This window comes from Dipodomys ordii, unplaced genomic scaffold, assembly GCF_000151885.1.
Source record: "Dipodomys ordii isolate 6190 unplaced genomic scaffold, Dord_2.0 Scaffold17, whole genome shotgun sequence".
NCBI classification, from domain to species: domain Eukaryota; kingdom Metazoa; phylum Chordata; class Mammalia; order Rodentia; family Heteromyidae; genus Dipodomys; species Dipodomys ordii.
The window spans coordinates 18,248,859-18,271,238 of NW_012267233.1; the positions used below are offsets into that span (position 1 = coordinate 18,248,859).

Sequence of the window (22,380 nt, forward strand, 5' to 3'; positions counted from 1 at the left end):
GGTATAAAAGTCCTTTGTGAATGTTTGCATCTGACTAGAAAGAGAGTTGATCACCTTGTCTTATGAACTTTAAAAAGACAAAAAAACCCCCACCACTTAGTGTGCACTAAATATTCCTTCCATATCAAAAAGCCCAGTACAAACTAAATTTGAAATACACCTTTCATAATTAAATCTGTCGCTGCCCCCCCCCCATTACAAAGTGCTTGTGAACAATTGTAGTACTTGGAACCACTTGCAATGCACTGTTTCTCATATTATACTTTGGTAGTCCAAAGAAGTTCTTCCCTTCATAAACACAAACTGTGACAATATAGCTTTGATTAATTTTCTGTCTTTGCGTTTTCTTCCCTTATCTAGCCAATCAAAAATCCCCCAACAGGGAAGAAATATGTTAGATGCCCTTGTAATTGTCTCCTCATTTGTAAGGACACATCGCGGCGAATAGGATGTCCAAGACCTAACTGGTAAGAGATAAAGATTCATTCATCCATTCATTCCTCTATTCAAAAAGTGTCATTATGTTCCAGGCTTAGTTTTACTCAAACTTTGTTCTCAAAGTTGATTATAGCACCTAAATTGTGATTGTTGTTACTAAAGCAATGACATGCTTAGATATGTGTGGTCATTTGTAGGATATAATATTTTCAAATGAGAAATGGATGCTTTATCTTTGAAAGTATTTAATGAATGATGGTAAACTAGTGACTCATTGAACCTATTTTAAAATCACAAGTTATTTTACCTTTCAAATCTTGATTTTAATCCAGAAATGTTTTAGTTCTCATTATGTATTTCCTTGTGTTCTACAGTAGTCTCTGCTGAATGTAATGTATGTAATAATTGTTTGCTATTATGGAAAATACCATTATGGATACACTTAGATATAAGTAAAAGCCCTGAACTGTGGTTTTTGTTACCTTTTATCTGGGCTTTTGACCAGTACATGAACCATTCAAGACATATTGGTGATAGACTTAAAAATAAAAAGGCAAACTGGGCTCCCATTTTTTCCATATTTCCATTTGTTTAAAGAAGCATTAAAAAATTCTGGACTTCTCAGAGAAATTTGTTTTCACCATTTTGGTACCTTTGGTACACATACTTTTATTTTTATTATTATTTTATTATTTTTTTTTGCTTATTCAGTCTTCTAAACTTAAGTAGTCTTTTTAGAGAAAAAAATGAATGAAAATTGATTTGAACTTGTAAAAACATGCATATGGCAGATAAGTGTTTCCCAACATCATTGATTAGGACTCATTCCATATTATCATGTTTAACTCTATCCCAAGTGTATAAAGACTGTTTTTTGCTTTTTATTATTAAATTTTTTATTGTAAAAATGTTGTACAGAGGGGTTACAATTACATGATTAATGAGTACATTTCATAGTGAGCGCTGTTACCTCCTTCTTTATTTTCCCCCTACCATCACTTCCCTCCCCGCCTTCCCAACTCCTCTCGTCCCTCCCACCCCAGCATTGTAAGATTTGTTTTCAATATAGTGTCCTGTACATCTTGTCATCACAATGGGTCAGCCTGAATCCTCATTTAAGCGTTCTGCAATTCCCTTCCCCTCCCCAAATTACAAAAATATATATACAAGGTGCATAGCACCAGCATCAAATCCAGTGAAAACAGGGGTTATACCATGGGGGAAGAACATACAATAGAAACAAAGAATCACACTAGCAAGAAAGGGAAAAAGAAAAAAAACAAAAAACCTCTTATGTCCCTGTCTTGGGGTACATTTTGCTTAACATTATCTCATTTGGTTGTATGTACATAGCCTTTGACCTGTTCTGTTTGTCCTAGACATGTACGAGTCACTGCAAACAAGGGAAACCATGGGACCTATGTTTCTTTGAGCCTGGCTTACTTCACTTAATATGATTTTTTCCAAGTCTTTACATTTCCTAACAAAAGAGGCAATGTCATTTTTTCTGATGGAGGTATAGAATTCCATTGTATATATGTACCACATTTTCTTGATCCATTCATCTACTGAGGGGCATCTGGGTTGGTTCCATATCTTAGCTATGGTAAATAATGCTGCAATAAACATAGATGGGCTGGTAGCTTTAGTGTGGTCTTGTTTGTGATCATTTGGGTAAATGCCCAAAAGTGGGATTGTTGGGTCATAAGGGAGCTCTATGTGGAGTCTTTTGAGGAACCTCCATACTGTTTTCCAGAGTGGTTGAACAAGTTTACACTCCCACGAACAATGCAGTAGGGTTCCCTTCTGGCCACATCCCCTCCAGCATCTGTTGTTACTAGATTTCTTGATTATAGCCATTCTAGCTGGGGTGAGGTGGAATCTCAATGTTGTTTTGATTTGCATTTCTTTTATGGCTAGAGAGGTTGAGCATTTCTTTATGTGTCTATTGGCCATACTTATTTCCTCTTTAGAGAAGTCCTTAGCCCATTTGTTAATCGGGCAGTTGTTTCTTTGAGGACTTTTCGCTGGGAGATTCAGTTTTCTGAGTTCTAAGTATATTTTATATATGAGACCATTGTCCATTGTATGGCTAGTGAAGATCTTCTCCCATTCCGTGGGCTTTCTGTTGATCTTGCTAGCTATGTCCTTTGCATTGCAGAAGCTCTGCAGTTTCATGCAATCCCACTTGTCCAACCTTTCTTTGATTTGTTGTGCTTCTGGGTCTTCTGCCAAGAAGCCCTAGAGTTTCTCCTATTCCTTCCTGTAATGTTTTCATGCAGTCTGCTTTTATTTCGAGGTCTTTGATCCATTTGGAGTTGATTATGGTGCAGGGTGATATATATGGATCTAGCTTTAGTTTTCTACAAGTGTTTAACCAATTTTGCCAGCACCATTCTATTTCTTTAGCTCCCTTATCAAAAATTAGGTGGCTATAGGTCTGTGGGTTAATTTCTTGGTCTTCAGTCTATTCCATTGGTCCTCAGGTCTGTTCTTGTGCCAGTACCAAGCCATTTTGTTTACTATGGTTTGTTGTAGAGTTTCAAGTTTGGAATCGATATTCCTCCAGTGCTGTTCTACTAGTTCTCCTTTAATTTCCTTTTTCAGGTTTTTAAAGTTTTTGTCATACAGGTCCTTCACCCATTTTGTTAACTCCTAAGTATTTTATTTTTTCTGGGGCTATTACAAAAGAGGTTGGTTTCCTAATTTCAGCCGCGCTCTTCTCATTATTGGCATATAGGAAAGCCATTGATTTCTGAGGGTTAATTTTGTACCTTGCTACTTTGCCAAAGTTTCTGATCAGCTCAATTATCTTGGGACTGGAGTCCATGGGGTTCTTTAAATACAAGATCATGTCATCTGCAAAGAGGGAGAGTTTTACTTTATCCTTCCCTATTTGGATCCCCTTTATGTCTGCATCTTGTCTTATTGCTGTAGCTAGACATTCTAATATTAGGTTGAAGAAGAGTGGGGAGGGTGGACACACTTCTCGTTCCTGAATTTAGAGGAAATGGCTTTAACTTTTTGCCATTAAGTATAATGCTGGCTGTAGGTTTGTCATATTTAGCCTTTATTATACTGAGGAATGTTCCATGGATTCCTAGTTTTTCCAGAGCCTTCATCATAAAGGGGTGTTATATCTTGTCAAATGCTTTTTCTGCATCTATTGAGATATCCATGTAGTTCTTATCCTTGTTCTTGTTGATGTGATGAAATATATTGTTTTGCATATATTGAACCAGCTTTGCATCCCTGAAATGAATCCTGTTTGATCGTGATGTATGATTCTTTTGATGAGTTGTTGAAGTCGACTGGCTAAGATTTTGTTGAGAAGTTTTGCGTTGATAGTTATCAAAGAAATGGGTCTATAGTTCTTTCTCTTTGATGATCCCTGCCTGGTTTATTTTTCGTTTTTGAGAGTCAGACAATTGATATTTTCTGTGATTTGGGATCCAAGGCTTGAGAATAATTTAATTTAAAAATCAAGCGTTAACAGTTTCATAGACACACTTCATGTTTTTGGTCATGTATTGCAGGTTTTGCCCTCAGTCCATTTTCTTTTTCTTTTCACAGTAGACGCATAATTAACCTTGGCCCAGTAATGCTTATTTCTGAAGAACAACCAGCTCAACCTGCATTGCCAATCCAACCAGAAGGTACAAGAGTTGTATGTGGGCATTGTGGAAACACGTTCCTGGTAAGTAACTGGATATTTGTCATAGAACAACTTATAACTATCAAATCTAGAGATTTGATAGTTGCTAATTGTCTTAATATTTTGTCAAATGTACATCAAATCACAAGTTAAAATAGACCCTTGTCTACTTAGGAAGGCAATTAACCAAAGATACAGTTATGACCTAAAGCTAGGGCATACAGTATCTTCTGTGAATTTGACAAGTCATAAAGCCTCTAATTGGTCCAATTGAGAAAAGGAACCACCTAGGTAAGATAAGAGTTTAGCTATGATATCTTGATTGGTGACTAAATAAATCTTTTTTGTTTTGGTCCGGTCTTGGGGCCTGAACTCTGGGCCTGGGCACTGTCCCTCAGCTCTTCACCTCAAGGCTAGCATACTACCACTTGAGCCACAGTGCCACTTCCGGCTTTTTCTTTTTGCTTATGTGGTGCTGAGGAATCGAACCCAGAGGCTCATGCACGCTAGGCAAGCACTCTACCACTGAGCCACCTTCTCAGCCCCTAAATAAATGTTACTCTTCTCACCTTCTTAGTAACAAAATACACATGCTAAGGCCTGTTTCATGGTTTTGGAATTCCAGAACATTTCTTACAATTAATTTATCAAAATTTTTCTGCTTTATACTTAGAGAAATGGAAATTAACTCTTTCACATGATATACAAACCATCAACTAATGAGAAAGTCTAAGGGATTTGGTATGAATAAAAGCAATTTGATGTGATTGCTGTCATGAAGGACTGAATGAGCTTAAGAAAGTACGTGGTATTTGCTTCTTGTCCATCTCTTTTTTCTTTTTTGCCAGTCCTGGGTTTTGAACTCAGGGCCTGAGCACTGTCCCTGAGCTTCTTTTGCTCAAGGTTAGCACTCTACCACTTGAGAAACAGCGGCACTTCTGGCTTTTTCTATTGATGTGGTACTAAAGAATTGAACCCAGGGCTTCATGCATGGAAGGCAAGCACTCTACCACTAAGTCACATTCCCAGCCTTTTTGTTTTACTTTTATTAAAGTAATTTATATGGACAATTGTTACTGTCAAAAAAACTACAGTATCTTCATCTACCTGATCCCCAAATATCATCCCCCAAATACTCTGAATTCTTCTAGGTGCTCTCCTTACTTACAAGTTCACTTACAAGTTCAAGTTCACTTACCTCACTTCTTTTTGATGAAGTAGTTTTGAACATTAACTACTAAATTATGTTACAAGCTGAGGATTTATCATTCAAATGAACAACCCACTTACATTCCTTTTCCTAATCCTGATTCCATATTCTCAGTAGGGTTATAATATTAGTGTTTACATGTTTTTGTTTTCCTTCTTTAATGATGAGGTGAATTACATTCACAACTGAGCCAATAGATGTACTACATTTCTGTATGGCTTTTGACATTTTCTTGGATTTAAAAATATAGGTCATCAGTTTTTCCCATACTCTTATAGAACTGTCAAGTTTCTGACAGTGTATTTGTATACATGAGAACTAAATATAGTATCCTCTAATAAAATATATTGATCTAAGATAAGTATATATTAAAGAATTTTTAAACAAATTGTATTTAGAAAGAGATGCCATTGAAAAATCTTCAAAATAGGGTTTTTTTTCCCTCTCCTTACTCAGATCTCCTTCCACAATGACTTTGCATTCTGACTTATTACAGTTGTATAACAAATCTTTACCATGGATTATCTTTGTAGCCACACTATGTGGGCTGATTTGTTTAACAAGATACATTGAATTGGTATCAGGTTCTGGGCTATTCCTAGGTGACAAGGAATCTGTGGTAAACAAGAAGCAGAGTCTCTATTTTTATAGAGTTTTCTAATCTAATAGTAGCGAAAGACAAAACAGAAATTATCTGCTATGTTTTTCACATAGACAGGGATGAGTAAAATTTCATTGTGTATATATACCACATTTTCCTGATTTACTCATCCATTGAGTGGCATCGGGCCAGTTCCATCTATTGGCTATGGTGAATAGTGCTGTAATAAACATGGTTGTGGTTTTTAGAGGATTTAATTTTTTAAGTTCTCTCTATATTCTGGATACTTATCCATTAGAAAGGATGATATTGTACCATTTGTAATGAAATGGAAAAAAGACTTGGAAAACATTAAATTAAGTGAAGTAAGCCAAGCCCACAGAGACAAACGATCCATATTCCATATATATATATATATATATGTATATATGTATATATGAAAGCTAGCTAGATATAGGTTACAAACTCATAAATATATTAGGCAGTATGCAAGATCTCAAATAGTGTAATTCCTTGGAAAGCCAAAATCAAAGTTCAGCAAAATGAAATACCAGGAAGTGGGTTATTGGAAGGTATAGGGCATGGTAGATAATGAAGAGAAGACAAAGGGGAAATTACAGACAAGAATCCAATGTGTAGCCTACAAAATTAAGAGGAGAGGGAAGGACTAGATAAGGGAGAATGTGATGATCAAGATATGTAAGAATGTGATGATCAAGATATATCATATGCCTTGTTAAATGGTAACTCCTTTGTACAACGACTTCAATATAAAAATAGATAAAACTATAGATGCATGCACATGCGTGTGTGCGCACACACAAATACCTATATAAAGGAAGTGTTGTTTGCGCATGCACACACACACACACACACACAAATACCTATATAAAGGAAGTGTTGTTCTCTTAGGAGTAAAGAAAGCTGTAGGAGAGCTTCTTCGTAGTTGAATATAAACTAAAGTCATATGTACAGAATGGACTGCTTAGGGGCAAATCTCAAGAGGCACAAGCCCAGATATTTAGTATAAAGAACTTGAGAGACAGAAAACTGAGTGTACTGTGAATTCATAGAAAAGAGAGAAGTAAAGGAAAATCAAAGACAACTGTTACAGAGATTTATATTTAAGTTTTTAAATGATCTGACAGTGAATTCAAGAGACTAATTCAAACAGAGTTCAAATGTGTGGTTGTGTGGGGAGGGACATGGTGTTTGTAATTAAAAATATATAATTCATGTATTTAGAAAATCCCTCTCCATGCCCCTGCACTGAAGAAAATTGGAAATATGAACACTAGAAACTAACTTTTGAAACTAGACCTTTCTTAATATGCAGGGCAAAAATGGACTGATATTACCATCTCTGTATTCTGTTGACAGTAATTATGGTTCAAAACTTTAATTCTCTAGGCAGAAAGAATATTTTCAAGTATAGAGTTCAAAGGTGATATAAATGTTTCTGAAAAGCACTTTTTGTTGATTCAGAGAGCATAGTAAATACCTGGTGGGTATTGTTGAGAATCTCAGATTAATGAGAGAAGCTCAGTGGTATGTGAGCTCAGTAATGACTTTTTTCTGTTACCTTCCACTTCTGGGAGCTAAAGGCAGAGCACTTGGCCTAGCATGCACAAAGTACAATGGAGATTGAACCTAGTGTGTGGAATACGTTAATTAGGTGCCACAGCCCTAACTTATAAACCCATTTTTTAAATAAGTTTTTTTTATTGTGAAAATACTGTACACAGGGGTTACCGTTACATGAGCAAGGTAATGAGTACATTTCTTATCAAGCATTATTGCCTCTTCCTTTGTTTTCCCCCTACCATCCCTTCCCCACCCCCACGCCTAAATTGTAAAGTTCCTTTTCCAATATAGTGTCTTGTACCTCTCCTTGTTACAATGAGTCAACCTGTATCTCTATTTAAACATTTTGTTTTTTCCCTTACCCTCCCCAAATTATACCAACATTAAATACAGTGAAAACAGGGGTTATACTGTGGAGGGAGGAACATACAAAGCAACAAAAAAATCACATGGTACCTTATAAATACGTTAGAAACAAGAGCAAGAAAGAAAAAAACCACTTGTGTCCTTATCTTGGGGTTCATTTCACTTATCATCTTATCTGACCTTTTCTGCTTGTCTCAGAAATATACTAGTTATTGCAAATAAGGGAAACCACGGGACCTATGTCTCTTTGGGCCTGGCTTACTTCACTTAATATAATTTTTTCTCAAGTCTTTCCATTTCCTAACAATTGTGGCGATGTCATTCTTTCTGATGGAGTCGTAGAATTCAATTGTGTATATATATATATATATATATATATGTACACCACACCCCCAAATAAACAAACTTAGAGATGAGAATGGAAACATCACTACAGAAACAATCAAGATTCAGAACATTACAAATCTTTATGCTAATAAGTTTGAGAATCTGGAAGAAATGGACAATTTCCTAGCAAATATCGACATGCCAAAACTAAACCAAGATGAGTTTAACCAACTTAACAGACCCATATCAAGCATTGAAATAGAAACAGCAATATATTTTTAAACAGCAATATGTTTTTAAAATATATTTTAATATATTTTAGGCTACTATCTGTAAGCCATGTCAAATATTTTAATAACATTCATGTGAGGAAGGCAGCACATTGTATTTGTCTACATTTACATGGAAGAAACCTTTAAAGAGAACATTGTCCCATAAGAGTCATCTGTTTTGGTAAGATCCTGTAAACATGTTCATACAAGAAGTGGTTTCTTGATTTTAGTTCTGCCTCTATCTAATTTGTTTAGTTTATGTACTTTGTGGCTCCTCACACAAGTAGAATAGGACAATAGCTTTATGGTAGGTAATGTAAACATGTTCATACAAGAAGTGGTTTCTTGATTTTAGTTCTGCCTCTATCTAATTTGTTTAGTTTATGTACTTTGTGGCTCCTCACACAAGTAGAATAGGACAATAGCTTTATGGTAGGTAAATCAGAATGTTCAAGTATTCAAAAGACTGGTCCTCATTTCAAGGGAAGACAACTTTGAAGGGAAATGAAATATCCTAGATGTGAACTAAAACGTGCAGAGGAAAAAGATGAACGTAAATATTACGATATTGCATTCCATTTTTGTGGCAAAGCAAATCTAGATTGCATCAGAGCCTTGGAAAAGTCGTGGGAACTATTTCAGAGGGAGATCCCAAACTGTATTTCAAGGGAAGGTGAGAAAGGTGGAGTGAAAAACTCCTGTAATCCTGAGGAAGCAATTGCTTCTACTGTCAACTCCCATGTCATTTAAACTAAAGAAATATTTTTATCAGATTGGAGAGTTTTTTTTTTTTTGCTTTAGTTTTCAATCCCTCTCTTCATTTATTTTTCAGTGGATGGAACTGAGGTTCAACACTCTGGCAAAATGCCCACACTGCAAAAAAATGTAAGTTGACAATATGATTGAGAAGTTCTTCAGAATTCCTACTTAAGGGGCTGGGAAGGTGGCTCAGTGGTAGAGCGCTTGCCTTGCATGCCTGAGGCCCTGGGTTCGATTCCTCAGCACCACATAAGCAAAAAGAAAAAAAGCCAGAAGTGGTGCTGTGGCTCAAGTGGTAGAGCGCTAGCCTTGAGCTGAAGAGCTGAGGGACAGCGCCCAGGCCCAGAGTTCAGGCCCCATGACTGGACAAACACACACACACACAAAAGAATTCCTACTTAAGTAGATTTTCACTTTAAGAAAAGTTGTAAAAATGAATGAACCATTTGTATGTTTATTTGAGGTTAAAATATAATTGAACTAACTAGTATATTTCATTTTGAAAGTAAAATATTTAGGCTTGATTTCATCATTCTCAAAAGGAAAGTCAATTTTATTTTATTTTGAACCAGTATTAGGGCTTTAACTCAGGGCCTTCACCTCTCAATTTTTTTCACTTATGGCTGGTACTCTACCACTTAAGTCACACCTTCAGTTCAACTTTTTTTTGCTGGATAATTGGAGATGAGTCTTGCATATTTTTTGTATCTAGGCTAAGTTTGTGCTCAATCTTCAGATCTCAGCTTCCTGAGTAGCTAGTATTACAATTATTTTGAAGCTAGCCCAGACAAGCAAAGCTGTAAGACTCTTATCTTCAATTAATCAGTGAAAAACTATGAGTGGAGATGTGGTTCAAGTGGTAGAGTGCTAGTATTGAGTAAAAGCCTAAGACCCAGAGTTTAAGCCCAAGTACTGGCACTAAAAAAATAAACATCAATTACTTGTTGAGGATTTTTAAATGTCTTGAGGGGTATGATCTTTTTCAAATAGTCAAAACTTGGTATTTGTAAAATGGGTTGCAATTCAGGAGAAAACTTAAAATTTCTTAGCATCCACAGTTATTATTAGTTTTTTTATCTGTGTGATTATTACCATGGGAGTTTATATAATTATTTGTCTTGTCTTAACCATACAAGATGATTTAGTAAGGTAAGCCATCTTATATCTATGAGTCAACTTATCTCTATTTCTATTTATCTCCATTTTTTGTCTAAGAAAAATAACAGCTATATGAAAATGGGAAATAACAACATTTTTTTTTTATTGTGTCTGTACTGGATTTTCTCAAGATCATGCTAAGATTCCTTTTCTAGGAGGCATATTGTAATCCCTATATTGTGGTACCCAGAGACAGGATTTTTTTTTTTAAATTTTAAGACAGAGTACAAAGCAAAATCAGAAGAGAGAAAAAGCAAATGGAGCAAAAACTGGTGGAGACCACATAGATATAAGCTGCCAAAGGTCCTTTCCCACTGGACTCCTTCAGCGATGAACTGTTATCTTATTATGCAATATCTTGTCTACAAGGGAATCTCTTGTTAGGCATTTGATGCCCAAAGCTCTCACTGGGGCTGTTTGTGCCTCGCACAACCCAAAGTTTGAATATTCAGAGGGAATGAACGTGCAAGCCATATTGTTTATTGTGTAGAACACATTTGAAAATACAGTAGGTTTTTGAAACCTCACTGTATGAGATTGTAAATTTTCTGAAAAGAGTGTAAATCTTCTAAGAAAAAAATGGTTACCTAGATAATTTTGATATAAATTGTTTGGATAATAAAACTACCAAAATACTTACAGATAATCCCCTAAAATTATAAAAGAAATATACCCTCTCTGTCTTTTCTAGAAAGGTAAAAAAGAAGACCAAGATTGAAGATTAGAAAGTCAGGTTTCTTTTTGGAGAGTGCTGGGGTTGAATCCAGGGCCTTTTGGATGTTAACCTTACTTATACAGAGTAATCCATGCGTTGGTCCATTAGGGAATGAGTGTGCTAAGTCTCTTAAAATCTAAGTTTCTTATATATAAGACAAAGGGTACAGAAATCAAAAGCAGCAGAATTAACCAAAGGAAAAAGGAAAGAAGAAAAAAAATAAAAAGAACCAAGGACAGTATAATTTAAAAAAATACACTTACTTCCATTTCTTGGAGTTCATTTTGATAGGCATCATTTTATTTCATTTTATGCACATAGCTATTGAGCCCTTGCAATCCTCTCCTAAGAATATCCTCCATTGTTCTTACTGCATGAATGTTTAGATTGTGGTTTAATCATGTCCAGGTGGTTAATTGCATATAAGTTTATCTGATTTGGGGAGGGGAAGGATAAGCACAGAAATGGTGGAACAAAGGGTGAACCCTTAAGCAGTGATGCCCATTAGACACTATGTTGGAAATGAACTATACAACTTTGAAGTGAGGGAAATCAGGAAGAAAAAACACTGGGAGAGAATGAGGGAGAGGATGACACTGTTCAAAAGGAAATGTACACATTACCTCAATCATGCAACTCTAACCCCTGTGTATATCACTTTTACAATAAAATAATTAAATTCCAACTTTGGGACAGCTTCTCAACCTGGCTTTCTAAAAATGGCACACTCAAGCCTGTGAAGATTGCTTCTTCCCATAGCATCTATTTTCATAACGAACTTTAATTAAAAATTATTCTCCACCAACATGTGTGAATTACAGTATCAGCAAAGTCAACTCAACTGGAATATTTTGACAATTTTTTTTAGAATTGAAAATAAAGGATCATATTTTAGTTTGTGTAACCTTTAGTATGAAATAATTATTTTTTATCTATTTTGAAAAATCCCAAAGCAGAAAAATCCCAAAAATGATTTCTAGAAGAAATTAAAGTGTCTAAAAAGTGAGAATGTGTTGTGTGCATATCTCCACTTATCTCTGCTAAACCAGAGTCTCACTAAATATAGTCCAGTTAGAGTAACGTTTTTGTTAGCATATTTTAGCTTTAAAAAAGGTTTTTTAAATTTGTGAAATCAATCTTCCAAGTTCTTTACTGAATCCAGTAGATATTTGCATATGGAGAAGCAAAGTGGATGATCCCAAATAAGTACACAGAAAAATATGTGTTTGAAGAATGCATATGTAAATGACATGTATTTCTGTATATTATTTTTAGAAAAAGAGTAGCTTCACTAAAGGCATCAACTTGGATAAATATTATAGCAAACAAAAAAGAGAGACTTGTGATTAGCAGATAGGATGCCAGGCATAGCTCCTTTATACACACGTATACACTAGAAACAAACTTCGTAGGAATCTTGCAGTGCAGGGATTATTATCCTCATTTTACAGATGGGGAACTGTTCAGCGGTTAAGAATTTTGCTCAAGAAACTTCTAGTTATTTTAGAACAATGACAATATTTTTGGCCAGAATAAAGAAGTATTGAATGTCTAGACATTCCCTGATCACAAGACAGTGTATTAATATAGAGGAGAATTTGTAGTGATAACTTAGGGTATTTACATAGAAATTCACATGAACTAGATATTATTGTAAGCATCATTCTAACAGAAATGTTTGTAGATTGGAGTCACATGCTAACCATGGGAGGACCGAGAATCACTAGTCTGAGGGCTGAAACTGTTATCACATGAAACCTGTAGTGGATATCCAGATTTATTTCCTTTTTGATTGCTTTTCAAGTAAGATCCCACATGATCTGTTAGAGTCACAGTCCAAGACAGAATTTTCTTTCTTTAAACCATAAGAATCCTAGAATTCCTTTTGAGTTTAGGTGTTACTAAGTCATTGTTAGGAAGCTACTGTGTTATATATTGATCTCACAAATGTGTCAGGAAAGCTTCCCTGGCAGAAGCAAAGAATCATTTCCTCCCAATGTCATTTCTCTACTTATACAGTAGCTGGAGCTACTGTAGTAGAAGGTGGTATTTTGTTGTTGTTGTTTTTTTTTTAAACTGGGCAACTTCTGATCACTGTCCTACTTTTAAATAGAGCTGGAATTGTATTTCTATGCAAATACTATAATGGAGCTAAGACTAATAGATTTTATCCAAATTGTCATCAGATACAACTTTTTCACTACTGACGTGTCCCCTTATAATCATCTCCTACCATTTTAAACAATGGCAGATTTCTACTGTCAGACATTATCCTATTATCTTGCCACTTGGTGCTCTAATTATTTAGTAAACTGGTGTTTGAAATAAAGGCAAAATCTTGCCACTTTTGTAAATGAGAGACAATAGATTATCACAAAATTTTGAATGCTTTCAAGGAGATATATGTAGCATGCTGTGCTGTGAGCAGCATGAGAAAAGCTTTAAGGAGAGTGATATTGAACTAACTTATGAAAGATGAGGAGGAATTAGGTTCACTGCAAAAGGAGTTACCTATGCCTCGGTAGACAACTTGGGGTACAGATGTGTTTAGACATTGTAAAATAAATTGCATTGAAGGGAGAGGGTCAGTGATTGGGCAGGGGCGGGGGAGAGGTATCTCTGATTACCTTATTTCCAAGAGTCTGTGGAGGATCTAGAAGAAATGTGTCTGGTGCCTCATGCCTATAATCCTAGGTACTCAGGAGGCAGAGATCGGAGGATCAGAGTTTGAAGCCAGCTTGGGCAGAAAAATTCCTGTGAGACTTTCATCTGGGAAAACAAGCTGGAAGTGGCGCTGTGGCTCAAGTGGTAGAGCACTAGCCTTGGGCACAAGAGATTCTAGGTTAGTGCCCAGGTCTAGCAAAAAAGAAAGAACGAAAGAATGAGAGAAAGAGAAAGAAAGAAGGAAGAGAGAAATCGAGAGAGAGAAAGAACGAAAGAAAGATGTATCTGGCAGAGGATAATATTCATCTTGCACATGGTTGAGATAAAGAGAACTCTAGGTTTGTTAGCTTAATTGAGTCTTCATCTTATCAGTCTGCTTTTCAAATCACCAATCTTGGATCAATGTAGGCATGGTCTTCTCTTTTCCTTTACCAGAATAATCAAAACCTGAAAATTTTGATATTGTTTAGGTATTTAAAAAGGTACACCTTTACACTTTTGCTACAGCTTTGCTCTAAATACCTTCTAAAACTGCTCACTTAACTCCTTTTATCACTCTCCAAAACAACAATCTCTAGATACTTATTTCTGTTAAAACACCTGCCTCCCAAATCCCCTAACTCTCCCAGGCTCAGTGAGTGTTTATTCCCAATCCCCTAACGATGATTGGGCTATGAATTCCTGTAGGTTCACACTTCCTGTCTCTGTGCCTACTTCCCTTTTGCTTCTCATAAGGAAGCAGATGTCTTCAAGTTGTATGCCTTCATTTGATCATGATTCTGTACTCTCTCTGGAACAAAGCACAATTAACTATCAGCCCCCACTAGGCCACTGAATTTTCTCTGAAGAAGTTTACATCCCAATTGCAAATTCAAAGATTAGTCTTTATCCTGCTTTTTTTTCCCTCTAAGCAATTGGTTATGTTGATCATCCTGTTTGTTTTTCCTTAAAATTTGTTTTTTCCTTGCTTTTTAGGTACTGCTTTCTCCTGAGCTTTTCCCACATCTCAGAATAATCCTGTGTGTTATTGCCTTTGTTGGTCTCAGTTCCTCTACTGTCCATAGTTTGAGAGTTAACCACCTAATGTCTGAATTTCTCATATGCCACTATCATCTATCTATCAAAACCACCTCCAATCTCTCTTTGGAACTTAAAATGTCTATATACAGTCTCTGTTGGTTACCTCACATATCACCATTTTAACCTAGCATCTCATTGGCATCCCAAACACACCATGAATAATTTCCTACCCTATTCTGCAAACTAAGTTTCCTATGTGTTAGTGAATATACCAGCCAAAGTTATCTGTTTACTCAGGTGATAACAGAAATAATTTCTTTCTTCCCCATATCTAGATGCTAACATCTTATCAATTCAGCTTTTCCTTTACTTGTTGGCATATTGTTTTGAGGAAAAAACTTCTTTTTCCCTTTGGGCAGAAACGTACTGTATGTTCTACTATACACCCAATGCCTAAAGTCCAGAATTAAACTTCAGACTTCTTAGCAATGTAGGTAAAATCTGCCAGGCTTATGTCTTTACTGGGCTTTTCTAGAGATGTTTTTCTTCCATATTTAAACAACATAACCTCCTGTGTCACAGACTCAACAGTCTTCTACCTCCATAGAGTATTATATGGTATCTTGTTTCTGTCACTCAGTCTTTTTTTTTTTTTGCCTTCAGAGATCTCTATTAGGAGAGTAGTATTATCCTGCAAGACCTGCAGCTCCTGGTTAGTCTCTTCCTCATTCTTGCCTAAGTGTAAAACATTATTTAACTTCACCAGTTAGCTGAAATATCTCTTGCTTTTACTGTTTATCTGAAGAAACCTTTCCTGACAGGATTGCTTCTTGAATAAAATTCTTTTCATATCTCAACAATATGACTATTATCAGCTAAGATTATTCACTCCTCCTCCTATTCACGTCTTAACCTTTCCCTAAAATCCCACTGTATTCATCCATTTGCTTTTAATGTAGTCAAATATTGTGTGCTTGCAGTTTGCAGGAGTAGCATGCCTATGCAGGAGGTGGAGGCAGGATAATGGCAAGTAGAAAGGGCAAAAGTACAAAGACTGTAGGGCATATCAAACAAGTAGCTCTGGGTTCTATCTCCAGTATTGAAGGGAGAGAGGAATCTAAGATCAGGAATCTAAGATCATTTCTAGTGATAGCTCAAGTGGTAGGGCACTTGTCTATCAAACAAGGAGGTGTGTCTTCCATCTCCAGTATTGAAGAGGGAGAAGGACAAAGAGAGGGATGGGGAGGAAAGGAGCTAAGAGTGGAAATCCAAGGTCAAGCTGACATCTAGTGATCTTTTGTTTGATTTTTAATTTGGGTCATAGTTGATGTTCTACTACTTGAGCCAAGCCTCCAGTCTGACATTTGGTTGGTTAATAGGAAATGGAGTCTTGAAAACTTTTTTGGCTTTAAACTTGATCCTATGATCTCAGCCTCTGGAGTAGCTAGAATTACAGATGTGAGCTACCAGTTCCTGGCTCTGAGGATGCTCTTCTTTGTTGCTGTAATAGATTTTGCAGTATATAGCTAGCCAGCTATAGACATTTCCTAGCATTCCTTGCAGGGGGTGTGGCCATGTGTTTAGGTTATAGACAATTGAATGTGAACAAAAAATATTAAGTATAACTTCTTTCCAGTCTCTAATGGAGAATTGCTTGATTTTGTTTTCTCTTTCCTCTTCTAATTTCCTGGAGTAGGCAAGTATGGCAGAACCTTGTTTCTGTGTTGAGTCAGACAATGCTGGTATATCACAGAACTGTGATGTTTATCAACTCTAGGCTGCAAAATTTATGTTTGTATTTTATATGCTAGGGAAACAAATTATAGTTCAGACTTCTCTATTGTAGCAAGCACTCTACTTTTCCCTCTGTATAAAAGGAACTATTACTGTTATCACTTCATCAGAAACATAAATTCTGTGCTTTTGTGCACCAAACATAAAATAAGAATGATAATTATAAGGTCGATGTTCTTATGGAGCAAGACATAAATATAAAAGACAAATGTTGATACTTTAAAAATAGAAATATATTTTTATAACAGAGATAGGAATGAATTTTCCATATAAGGTCAAAATTGAAAATCCTAAGGGAAGCAATAGGTAATTATGTCTAGATTAGAATTTCCTTTCTCTATGGTGATTTTGTTAATAAAAACTCTTCACAAAAAGATATTAAAATGATTTTTAAACCACAGACTCTAATAAGATATATGCAGAGTGCAGAGCTGTGAGGAATAGTATCTAGATTATATAAATATCACCACTTGATTATTCTATCACTTGAGCCATGTCTTCAGCCCTGATATTGCTGATTATATTGGAGATGGACTTTTCTGCCTGGGTTTGCCTTGAACTTCCATCTTCTGGACCTCAGCCTTCTAAATATATGGGATTATAGGAATGAGCCACCAGTACCCAGCCACATTAATCAAGTGTATGATTAAACAAAAGATAGCCTAAGGCAAGGACAATAGATGTAAATGAGCATTTGATAGAAAAAGAAAAAATAGCTAGCTAGCATTTAAAAAGATGTATGTTCACCCTTGCTAGAAACCATGGCTACACATTAAAACTTATGAAATACTATTCTCATCCATAAAATAGTTAAAAATGAGAAAGGAAGTGTCAGAATTGAGAATGTATATGTACATATGCATAAATGGATGTGATCTTTATTAAAATGTACATATATATGTATATATGTGTATATATACATATATGTACAACCCAGTAATTCTATTCCTAAATGTATGTTTGATAAATTCTTTCATATATTAGCAAGTGTTATTAAAAGCAACACTGTTACAATAAAATATTAAGAAAAATCTGAAGGCTTATTAACAGATAAGTAAACAATTATACTCATAAATGAAATGCAATTATGAAAATGGATAACTAGATATTCACATACTAATATATACATTCTCATCTAGGGTATTGAAAAAATAAAAAGGAACAAGCCATGGCAACATACAGTCCAAACCACATCTATTAATCATTTCTTACTTTCTTTTTTCTTATGGTACTGGGATTTAAACTCGGGATCTCATGCTTGCTTAATTTGCTTGCTTGATTGGGATTCTTAACATTTGAGCCATTTGTCGAGCCCTGATATTGCTGATTATATTGGAGATGGACTTTTCTGCCTGGATTTGCCTTGACCTGTCATCTTCTGGATCTCAACCTTCTGAGTGCAGGAATGAGCCACCAGTCACATTAAGTTTTACCATAGGCAAAATAATCCTGTATCTTGCTTATAGAATCATATGTAAGTTAAATATGAGAGTTTGGTATCTGTGCAATAAGACACTTGTAGGTTGTTGTTTTACCCTTTTGTTGGGATGGCACTTGGGTCATGGAGTAACAGTACTTCCTTTTTTCCTCTTGAGAGATTTCTCAGAAGTAGTGATTAAGTGTAAAAAAGGACATGCATTTGCTAAGCAAAATTCACATACTAAGATTAATGCACTCAAATTATTCTCTTGGATCACAGAAAAGGTACTCTAATCTTCACTTAGAACCTGAGACTTCTTCAATATGTGGTTCTAAAAAACTTGGTTGGTTTAGGATATGGTAGGCTACAAGAGACAGATATCTAGATAGTAATGAAAAACAATTAGCCATGAGTCAAGAATGAAACCACTAACTGGATGTATAGGGACACAAGAGATTTTATCTTTCTTGCTGTTCTTGTTAATGAACTTATAATGTACTATGTGATTTTTTTTTGTTTCTTTGTATGTTCTTCCCTCATGGTATAACCCCTGTTGTCACTGTATTTGATTCTGGTGTCCTACATCTTGTATATACATTTTTCTAATTTGGAGAGGGGAAGGGAAATAGCAAAATGCTGAAATAAGGATACAGGATGACCCACTGTAACAACAAGATGTACAAGACACTATGTTGAAAACGAACTTTAAACTTTGCAGGGGGAGGAAGAGGGAGGAGTGGAAAGGGGCGGGAGGTACTGGGGAGGAAAGGGATGGTAGGGGAAAAACAAAGGAGGGGGTAACAATGCTCGATAGGAAATGGACTCATTACCTTACTCATGTAACTATAACCCCTCTGTACAGTATCTTTACAATAAAAAATATATATTGAAAAATTTTAAAAAGTAGTCTAAGCCAAGCATGACATAAAGGTAATGAATTCTACATGTCCTAACAACTTCAGATAGCAACATGTAAGATGGTGATTAATAGTGGCCTCTGGGTCATCTAGATGTTGACGTCATTCAAGTACTGAGGAAAATTTATGATGTATATTTGCAGTAGATTTAATGATTTAACAAAATTTGAGTGATTAAAGCTAGTGCTTATGCAAAATTAGAACATCTCCAAGGAAGCACATTTATCAATTTTTCCTAGTATGTGATCCAGTCTTGTAATTTTATTTGACAAAAGTTCCTTGAGATATTTTACCAAGTTAAGAATGATCTTGACACTGGCCACACGTTCTTAGTGATGTCTTTCTTTTGCATGATTTGCAGCTCTTCTGTAGGTAGTGCACTTCCTCGAAGACGCTGCTGTGCTTATATCACCATCGGAATGATCTGTATTTTCATTGGTATCGGATTAACTGTGAGTACTACTTTACTATTAGAATTCTTCCCTCTCAACATTACCTACTGCGGTCAGCCTGAGGACTGAGTCATTTTTGCCTTCCTGGCATGGGGGTCTACCACCTTAAAAACAAACACACAAACAAACAAAAACTACAGGCAGTTAGAAACCTGATTTTTTTTGTTCATTAATGGTTTAAAAATACCTTATTAGACTATTATTAGACAAAATAATGGGCTTTATTGTATGCTGACCTGTTTTAAATGGAATTTGCCCTCCTAGATAAAAATGTACCTTGGACCTTTGTCAAAGTTATTAAAAACTTGGGAATGTGCCATTCATTTAACAAAAGCCCATTTGTAGAGCAGAACCAACAAAATGACAAAGCCTGAAAAATCATTTTCTTTATCCACATCCCAAATCAAACAGAGAATCATTACCAGTAGGAGGATGGGTTATTTTTAGGGAAGACAGAAGCTAACCACTTGGCATTGGGGGTTATGCCAGACAAAGAAGGGACTGACCTTTTTGCTGCCACTTTGCTCTTCTTACTGTGTTCCCCAGTCAGTATATCTGATTCCATATTATTAACAGTGTCTCACTAGGTCACATGATATTGAGTTACATAAATTAAACGCCATTCAAAGGTAACTTATTTTAGATTGTGTGTGTGCGCTCAGCCTTCCTAGTAGTTTTGATTATAGGCATGAGCCCTTGGTGCCTGGCTTTCTTAAGAAGATTTTAATTTTTTGAGACAAAATTTTGTGTATCCTGCATTGACCTGTAACTCATGTTCCTTCTGCCTCAATTTTCCAAGTTTGGGATTGCAGGAGTACACTACCATGGTTGGCTCTGTGTGTGTGTGTGTGTGTGTGTGTGTGTGTGTGTGTGTGTGTGTGTGTGTGTGTGTGTGTGTGTGTGTGTGTGTGTGTATTTTGTTATATTTATTTCATAAAATTTATATTTTAAGTTCAGTCAGGGTAGCTTATGCCTGTAATTCCTGCTACTTGAAGGCAGAAATAGAGAAAATGGTGGTTAGGCAAAAAGTGAACCAGACATCATCTCAACAAAAAGTTGGGTGGTGGTGGTGCCTGATATAAGTGAAGTTTAAGTAAGAGAGATACAATTTAGGCCAGCTCAGAACAAAAACATAATAAGCTGGAGAGGTTACACTTGACTAGTAAGCTGGAGACCTGAATTCAAACCCCAGTAGCACAAAAAGCAATAGTTAATATAAGTAGCAGTAATGTCTGCAGGAATAAAATCAGGTTATAGGAATGTTGAAAGTTCCGTCTGAGGTTATGCTTCACACAAATCACACACATACAAGTCAACACAAGGTTCTCTAAGCTATATTTTCTTTAAGTTTCTAATCTTATATTTATATATATATTTTGTTGTTGTTGTTTTAGGTTGGCACACAAGACTTTGCAAGGCGATTCCATGCAACCTATGTTTCTTGGGCAATTGCATATCTCTTAGGTTTGATCTGCCTTATCCGAGCTTGTTACTGGGGAGCCATAAGAGTCAGTTATCCAGAACACAGTTTTGCATAGGCTGGCCTCTGATTCGGTGATGGCAGGTGAGAGTGTCTCACAGTCTTTGATAAGCTACTCTGGACATGTTTAAATCATTTATCCTAATGGATTCCATCCTGGTTTATGTATACTAGTTTCAAGACTTTGGGAGTCTTTTCTGGACAAATGCTCATTGCACTATGTTATATGCAAATTGTTTTGCTGCTAGGTTTTCAAATTCACAAAAATAAAGCTGTGTTTTTATGTTATTTTAATCTATTAAAGATACTTTCAGATTTGTCACTAAACACCATATATTACCCCTTTGCTATGGGTCTCGATCATTATTCCATGACTTGCCAATCTGTGACTATTCCCAAGAGGTATTTATAAATGTTTCTACAATAGTTTTGCATTTATAATTATGTTTTAGTTAAGCAGTATTAACATTGCTTGCTTTTAAAACAAAGCAATATGCATTATTTTTGCCTGAACTGCTTACAGCAATTTAAACCTAAGATTATAATGACCTTATTCAGGAAAAAAAAATTGAGTGTACTTTCAAAAACTTGGTATTCTTGTCAGAGAAACATTTCTAGATACTGTATGCTCATTTTGTCTTGTTTGTAGAAAGATAAAATATTTTGGTAGTAATGTAAAATACAAGAATGAAAAATATTTATTTGCCCACAGAGATGTTGGATAAAATTTTTTTTCAAAGCTCACAGGATTTTTTTGCCTTTCATTATTTTTGTCTTTTTATTTACCAGTTAAACATCTGCTCTGGATTTATTGAGTTAATGTTAACAGGTCATATGTATTCCTTTATAGACTGGTGGAAGTATTTCACGTAACATGTTTTATAATACTTAACCACTTAATTAAAGATATATTTACTTTGGGTTTACTCCTTTGTAATTAGAGTATTTTTCTTGTTGGGATAACTGTGCACCACTTAGATGTGATGGGAGCCTAGATATTTTGCACTAGCTGAAATGTTAAAGGTTAGAATTACTCTTAACAATTTTTCTCAAGTATGACTGTTCAGATGATTACTAAATTTAGTCAAGGAAATAGATCAAAGACAAATAGCAGCATAGTTTTCTAAGAATTCTCTAAGATTATGGAATCAGCTCTTGCACTGCCCGTTTTTGCAGTTTTGAAAACGTTGTTTAAAAAGTAATGCTCTAAAGTCTTTCATATAGAATTACATCATGCAGTGTCTAAGTAAAATAACTGTCGTTTCCAGGGATAAAACTAATATTTAAAATTATTTGTGTTCCTGACTAATATGAAAATGTACTCACCAGAGAGTTTAGAGCAAAATCCATGTAAATGTCACAGACCAAATGGTAAATGTATAAATACAGTAGCTCAGGATTATATGTAATTGGAAAACACACTAATAAAGGTTATTGTCCAAAAGTCACTTTGTCTTAATCTATTAAAAAGAAACTAAGTTTCATTTCCAAAATTGTCTTGAGATATTGCTATCATTTTCATGTTTAAAAGAGTACATCATTAGCTCA

The 22,380-nt window shown here is 35.5% G+C and overlaps 1 protein-coding gene across 1 annotated transcript in view; it reads left to right on the forward strand.

Moving 5' to 3' along the window:
- The window catches only part of Tmem55a (transmembrane protein 55A), a 50,696-nt gene extending 29,159 nt beyond the window's left edge, over positions 1-21,537 (forward strand). The window contains exons 3-7 of the mRNA XM_013012426.1: positions 361-467; positions 4,012-4,135; positions 9,286-9,338; positions 19,262-19,352; positions 20,747-21,537. Coding sequence (XP_012867880.1) covers positions 361-467; positions 4,012-4,135; positions 9,286-9,338; positions 19,262-19,352; positions 20,747-20,890 — 519 coding nt within the window. The 3' untranslated portion in view covers positions 20,891-21,537. The remainder of the gene's footprint in view (positions 1-360; positions 468-4,011; positions 4,136-9,285; positions 9,339-19,261; positions 19,353-20,746) is intronic.
- The last annotated feature ends 843 nt before the right edge of the window (positions 21,538-22,380 follow it).